This window comes from Pteropus alecto, unplaced genomic scaffold (genome assembly GCF_000325575.1).
Source record: "Pteropus alecto unplaced genomic scaffold, ASM32557v1 scaffold53, whole genome shotgun sequence".
NCBI classification, from domain to species: Eukaryota; Metazoa; Chordata; class Mammalia; order Chiroptera; family Pteropodidae; genus Pteropus; species Pteropus alecto.
The window spans coordinates 1,634,434-1,641,866 of NW_006434366.1; the positions used below are offsets into that span (position 1 = coordinate 1,634,434).

The 7,433-nt window shown below is 58.2% G+C and overlaps 1 protein-coding gene across 1 annotated transcript; it reads right to left on the reverse strand.

Moving 5' to 3' along the window:
- Positions 1-1,826: 1,826 nt before the first annotated feature.
- On the reverse strand, positions 1,827-7,265 carry CISH (cytokine inducible SH2 containing protein). Its single transcript, XM_006909142.3, has 3 exons — positions 6,930-7,265; positions 3,660-3,880; positions 1,827-3,421 (listed from the first exon to the last, which is right to left on the reverse strand). The coding sequence occupies exons 1-3, from the start codon at positions 6,947-6,949 to the stop codon at positions 2,889-2,891; spliced, it is 774 nt and encodes a 257-aa protein (XP_006909204.1). The 5' UTR covers positions 6,950-7,265; the 3' UTR covers positions 1,827-2,888.
- Positions 7,266-7,433: the final 168 nt, after the last annotated feature.

Here is a 7,433-nt window from a genome sequence, read left to right on the forward strand (position 1 = left end):
GGGCAGGCACTGCTCACTTCCCCCACAGGGAAACGTGAAAATAAGATCAGAGCAGAAAAATACTGGTGGTCAAAAGTAGCTGGCGGCCCCTCCCCAGGCATGAGCTTGGCCCCTGGCTTGAGTTGAGGAGAGGGTTAAAAAGAGAAGAGCCTGCTGGCCGGGCCAGTGGCTCCAGAGACCTTAGCAGGCAGAGACTCAGAGGAATAAAACCCACATCCAAGAGCAACTTGCCTGAAAGCTACCTCCCCAGCTGCCCGTCCTCACCGTTTTATGTGGCAGTCCAGGGGCAGATAGGAAGTCGGGACCCCTCGGGGCTCGCCCTGCTCTGTGCCTCACTTCTTTGGCCTGCCCCTTGTCCCTCTGGAACTCAGTTTCCTCATCTGTGGAGTATGAATGGTATTTAGATCCACTCCAGGGGTATGGTGAGCACTACATGAGCCTCATCCATTATCAGCACCTAGCCGGCACCCCGAGATGTCTCCCCTCTGTGGACAATGAAGTTTCTTGACTCTCTGGCCACGAAGCTTTCTGTCCAGGCCATAGCACCAGGTGGGGACAGCCTGCCTTTGGCCCCTCCGTGTCCTCTGCCTTCCCACTGGGTGACTCATATCCGGGAGCAGACAGAAGAGTCACCTCAGGCATTCTGGGAGTCAGAAGGGGGCTAAGAGCCAGGCTGAAGCAATGAGGAACTGCAGGCCTCCCTGGCAGGGGCATGATGACCTGGACGAGGGGTGCCCTCAGGCCCTGCGGCCAGCGGCAGAGAGGTTGAGAATATACACCTGGGCCTAGGCACCACTCCCAGTAAGGACCCCTTACCCACCTTCGGCTCGTGCTCACCTAATATCGACTAAGGTTCTGGGCCTCCAGAGTTCTTGCTCGTTATCCTTGTCATCAACATGTCACACCTCACACCTTCTTGCTCTCAATCTGCCAATGCCTCGTCTAACCTGCAACTTCGAATTATCTAAAGGCTAAGAAAACAGGAAGCTAAAACAACTTCTAAACTAAGGGTTAGAAGGCTATGAATGAGGTTCTGAGGAGCTTTTCCGTGAGGTAGTTGAGTAAAGGTGCAGAAAATGTCAGGACCTAGTGCGATTCCAGGGGCTGTAATGGTCCCGTCAGGCTATCGGTGTTTCCATTTTAATCATTCTTCCACCCACTTCTGGTGTGCAGGACCCTAAGTGAGAGGAGAGGGCCCCCCAACCCCGACAAGCCTGGGCCAGAACTCCACAAGCCCCCACCTCAGGCAAGACCCTGCTGGCTTACTGGCCATCGTCCCCAACTCAATTGTTTGGCCCCACTGAACAGAATGAGCCCCAGCCAGGCCTCCCCGTGGTTGAGCTTCCCAGTCACACCCCGGTGCCTCGGCACTCCCTGTGCCTTCTCCCCCGGATGACTGGCCTCGACTTCTCTGACTGTTGACCTCTTCATTTCAGAAGATGCTGTCCTGGGAGTGGTCCAGAGCATCCATCCTCCCAGAATTCTCCACTTTTAATCTTTTATTGGCATCTCCTGTTTATAGGAGGTTTGTGCTCAGGTTTGGTGCTCCTCTGCCACCACCCCCCACCTGGCAGGCAGTGGCCTGGGCAGTGACCCTGTACGCAGTCTAGCTGGCCTTCACCTCCTGCCTCCCATCCTCTAAGAGAAACTGAGAGGAGAAAGGCTGTTCCTTGACCCCTCTGCTCTTCAGTGGGTTCCCTGGCAGGGCCTGCTCAGCCACATCGGGTCCCCAGGCCTCTGCTGACTCAGACATAAAGTGATAATAAAATGGTAATAAGATCAAAAGGACAAACTATTTCTAGAACTCAAGAGGACCCACTCAAGGCTCCACAAATAAAAGGTATGATTTTAATGTCATTACAGGAAAATCAGTGGAAGGAAAATGGCTACCAAACTGCTGTTTTTTTTTTTTTTTTTTTGATTACAATAATTATTTTATAAAATCTTATCAGATATGTATTTCTTTTCCTTTCTCATGGCAGGCATCTTCCTGGGCAGAAAGCAGACCTGGCAGAGTGGGCAGCGGCCCTTGCATGCCCTCCTGACCCAGCACATGCGCTCAAGCAGGCCTGAGCCTCAGAGAGACCAGCTCTGTGCAGATAGGGCTCTGCCCTGCCAGCAGGCGAGGGGCAGGCTCTGCCGGGCGCTGGCGCTTTGGCTCCATTTTCTTGTCCATTTGTTCACCCTCCCAAAACAGGGCTGGGGCAGAAGAGAGTGAACACATTCACAGATAGGGGGGTCAATGCTGGGACATCCACAACTGCCTTGGGTCCAGCAACCTGTCTCAGGATGGAGCTCTCTGGAGGGAGGAACTAGAAAAGCTGGGGCAGAGCCGGCGTCTCTGGAGCACGGAGCTCAGGGTGGAGAGCTGGGGTTGGCTCACCCTGAGACTAACCCAAGGAGAATAAATAAAATAAATACTGTGTAATTGTGCAGTCCCCAGCCCGGTCTGCTCCCCCACCAGCGGACTGTCACTGTCAACCTCAGTTCCTCTGGCCACCATCCTTCCTGAGAAAGGCGGGCTGGAAGGAGGGGGCCCGCCCCATCCTGCGAACTGGGAAACCAGGGCTCGCAAAGTCTACACAGTTCGGGAGGCCACAGCAGGCAAGTGAGCCTGGGCTCGGCCCATAGGGTGAGATGAGGTCTTGCCTGTCTCCCTCTCTTCTGACATGTGGCTCACCACAATGGAGCCACATGGGAGCAGGGGGCGTGACTTCTAAGTTGTGTGACACCCCCGGCCTCGCTCCTGCTGACTCCTCCTGGTCCAGCTGCCAGATGCACGCGGGTACCAGGATGACTGGAGGAGGATAGTGAGAGCCCAAGTCCAGCTGGGGCCAGTGTCCCCTCCAGGGGATGGCTGGGTGAGGTGAGGAGGATGCTTGGCCGGGTCAGAGCTGAAAGGGGTACTGTCGGAGGTAGTCGGCCATGCGCCGGGGGAGCGGCAGGCAGTCCGCGTCGGCCACCAGGCGGTTGATGACCAGGCGGCACAGGTGCTGCAGGCTGCGGGTGCTGCTCCTGCGCACGAAGGGCTGTACCAGTTTCAGGTGCACGGCAGTGGCCGCAGGGGCAGGCAGCGCTGGGTCACCAGGTGCATCTTCCTTGGGGACGGGCAGGGCCGGAGTTGAGGCAGGGTCAAGGTTGTCACTCCGGGTGTCAGCAGCACAGGAAGCCACGTAGTGCTGCACCAGGCTGACCACATCTGGGAAGGCCAGGATGCGTGGCCTGGACAGGCAGTTGGAGTCCAGGCGGAAGCTGGAGTCGGCGTACTCAATGCGCACGTTGGTAGGGCCTCGGGTGGTTTTGACAGACAGCGTGAACAGGTAGCTGGGGTGGGTGCTGTCCCGCACTAGAAATGTGCCCTCTGGCATCTTCTGCAGGTGCTGCCGGGCCTCGCTGGCCGTAATGGAACCCCAGTACCAGCCTAGGCAAGTGGAGAGGGGGCCGAGAGAACGGTCACAGTGGAAATTAGCTGGAGGCACCAATCCGGGGCAGGGCAGGGCTCTGCCCCGCTCCGGTCACGCTTCCCTGGGGAGTGCTGTACCTCTCCTATCAGGCTCTCCTGGGCAGGGCCAGGCCTCTCAAATCAGACTTAACAGGCAGAGTGAAGCTTCCCCTTTCTGACTTCCCGAGACAAGGCCTGCCCCCGTCCTCAGACTCACCGGATTCGCGAAGGTAGGAGAAGGTCTTAGCTATGCACAGCAGATCCTCCTCTGGGTCCAGCACCTTGGGCTCACTCTCTGACTGGGCCGGGATCTCCTCTGCCACTTCCTCCAGGAAGGCCCCAGCAGGCAAAGGCTGCATAGCTGGCTCAGGCAGCTCCAGGGGCTGGGCCCACAGGGGCCGCCGCTCGATCCACTCCACAGCCAGCAAAGGACAAAGTCTAGAAGGGAGTGGACTGATGGTGAGTGGAGACCCTGTGCTCTCCCCATTTCCAGAGACCCTCTGCACCCCAGACTTGCTACATGACCTCTGGCCAGTCCATCTCACTATGAGCCTTAGCTTCCCCTCTGCCTACCCACGGGCTCACTGAGTCCTATACCCCACCTCCCACTTGTCATCACAGAAGTCCCCTGGATTGCTTTCCCCACATGTGGGTTCTCTTTTGAAAGGGACTTCTCCATCCTCCTGCATTCATGAAATAGTAAGTAATCTCTCTATTTTGCACCAATGAAAACCACAGATCACTCTCCATAGGCATTTCTAGCTCACAGGGGTCAGTTGGTGACCCCACCACACTGAAAGGATCCAGTGCAAAGAAGCCTCACATTGGTGCCCTCCTGGCTGAGGTAGGGTGATTAAGTGGCACTGGTCCTGGCTGAGCAATGCGATGGGCCTATGTGGGGTCCTCCAGGAAGGCCCACGATTGTGGTAGGAGACCTGAGGTTACATACTACCTCCCCATGGATAAGAGTGTCTGCTGGGGGTCCTAGGTCCACACTGGGCAGGGCTTAAACAGGTCAGCCACCCATCATGTACTCTGCTTCTCCCAGCTGAGGGTCTGGGGTGAGCAATGGCCTCTAAAGGGACTGGCAAGTCCCACCTCCCATAAATATGAGCTCCTGCCAGAGGGTAGGGGCTCATCCTGCATTCTAGACCCCAGCCTGAAGACCAGCCCTGCTAGGCTCTACAATCTTACGCAAACCTTGCTCTTCACTTGGACTGCTTCCCCATCTCAATGAGGGGGCTACCGACCCAGACAAGGGCTTTGGCCATACCACGTTCTAAGTTGGCTGGAGCTGGGCTGCTGAGCAGGCCCCGATCTGACCCCTAGCTTCTCACCAGGGGAAGCCCGCTCAGCAGGGTAATCCTGGGCTTCCTGGGAGCAAGGGACGTGACCCTGGTTCCCAAGGAAGGGACAGCTGGTCATCCCTTGCTCCTTACAAAATACATCCTTAGGCCTCAGCTCTGGGTCTGGTCCTCTTCGGGGCCTCAGAACACCAAGATGTGAAACTATGGGCCCAACCCTCAAGGAGAACTTATAACTCAATAATTAAAGCAAAAGATGTCTGGGGGCGTCAGGGTCTCCCTGCTCCTGAACCAAGTCTGCCAGGCCAAAGGAAGGACTAGTGGGAAAGGCACTCCGGGCAGAGATGACAGCATGGATACAATGTCAGGCATCGCTCATGAGGCAGGAAGAGGTGGGCACAGGAGCCGGTGGCAGAAGCCAGAGCCAATAGCAAGGGCTCAGAAGATTTTAACACATTAGGCCCATGACCTTTCATGAGCAGAAGGGGCCACAAGACCCTGGCACAGCACGGTCTGCCTAATACTTTTCCACACCCGCTCTAGCTGTACTATGGGGGCTCTGGGATCCCGCCCAGGGAGCCAGGGGCCAAATTCCAAGGAAATGGCTGGTGACGTGCCTGCTGGGCCTCAGAGATCAACTCAGGTCTAGGAATCTTCCAGCATGGTAGGGAGTTGGCCAGTCAGGCCCCTAGGGGTGGCCATGTCTAGACAACTTGGCAGGGCCCATGTGGGTACAGGCACCTCTAGGGCTGATATGGTGTCTGGGTGTGTGAATGGCCGTATTAGGCTACACACGCTCCTGGTGAGTGACTGTGTTTCTGGGGAGGGGTGTGTCCATGGCTGTGTCATCTGTGGCGGAGGCAGTGGCTGGTGCATTCCAGGTGTGGGTGGCCTGTACGTGTGTGTGCCTGCTGTGAAGCCCAGCCTGTGAGTCTCATCTGGGAACACATGCCAGTGGGGCAAACTCAGCCCTGAGGGTGGAACCCCTTGGCAAAGCTGGCAGCCCAAACCTACAGTGGGGAACCCCTGCCCCAACCCCAGGAGGGCACGAGCTCTCTGTGGCTGTGTGTGTGTGTGTAGGTCTTAAAATTTTGCTCCCTGACACCTAGGTTCAGCTGGAACAAAGTGAAAGAGGGTATGTGACCCCAGAATTCGGGGTGGGGTCTGAGGATGAAGGCAGTAGTGAGGGGTGGTCAGGGATTCAGGAGTCCCAGAATTCAGAGGGAGGAAGGGAGATGCTGGAGACGATGCGGGGAAGTACGGTACAGTCTCCCCAACACCTCCAGGTCTCCTCCCTGGAAACAGAACAGCTCTGAGCAAAGGGCAAGGGGCACTTCAGCCTCGCCCCACCTTCCACCCTTCCTCACTTGGTGTCACCCAGTTGTGATAACAGTAGCCACGGGGCCACCCAGCTCTCCCTGGGGCTTTCTGAGCTCCTGTCAGATCAGTCTGGAGAGTGTCAGAACCCTTGGTTGAAGGCGAGGCTGGGGCTCTTGGCTGAAGGAATGTGCCAAGAATGTTCAGGCGAGGCCAAGCCTCTGTCATATCAGCCACCCCTCCTTCCCCTGCAAGTCTTTGAGAAACTTGGAGAAGGGAGGCGAGATCCCAGACTGGGCTGAGAGGAGGGGTGAGGCATTTGTGGGGGTGGCCCAGGCAGGACCAGGCCAAACCAGGCTCTCCCAGGAGCTGCTGGTCAGCAGATACCAGTCTAAGGAGAGGCAAGGGTCTCAGGCTGGTTCCCAGCCGAAGAAGATCCTAATTGCTAGCCCGTGGCAGGAGAGGGATGACAGGACAAAGAGGGGCAGGGTCTGGCTCAAGGTCACCAGTAGGCCCAGGGCCGGCAGGCTAGAGTAGAGCTCTCTGGGCCCAGAAGAGGGTTTGGGCAGATGAGCCACGTCTTGGAGGTCGCGCTGCCACTGGCATATACCTGCTCCAGGCAGAACCCAGGCTTAGCCAACCCTGTGTTCCTCCTGTCGCCAGCTGACCCCCAGTTTCCCTATCTACAGAGCAAGCAGAGGTGGTGACGGTGTTGTCACCATCCCCTGTTGTCACTCCGGAGGTCCTTCCACGCTCGGGCATCTCCTACCCGTCAAGCCCTCTCAATAACCGGCAGCTAGCACGAGGCCGGCACTCTTCAGTGTCCCGGGCACGGAGGCTGGGCGCAGGCGGAGAGTCGCGCTTACCCCTGGACGCAGAGGACCATGTCCCGGCAGCAGCAGCGGCAGCTCGGGAGCTGGGGCTCGGCCGGACGGCGGCGGCTGGAGAGAGCCAGTGGGCGCAGGTGGCGCTCGCAGGGCAGGCAACCAGGGCGCACAGACGGCGGGCAGGAACTGAGCGGCGGCGGCGCCCGCAGGCTGGGAGAGCGCAGGGGGCGGGCCGGGAGGGCGAGGCGGGGCGAGCCGCCTAATCTTTTGTCCTCTGTGTCCCAGCCCTTCCCGGAAGCGACGTCTTCCTAGAACCGCCGGCTGTACAGCCAAGCAGCGGAGGGGCGCGGGCTGGGGCGTCGACTCCGGCGTCTGGGGCCGTGGGCCTCTAAAGGAAAACACCTTTGACAGATTTCCAAGAACTTTCCAGGAAAATGGGGCGGGGCCCCGCGCGCTGACCAATCGCAGCGCAGGAGGCGGAGGCGAGCGGCCGGAGTGGGCCAATTGCAGCGCAGGGACCCGAGGCTGACGTAACCATGCCGG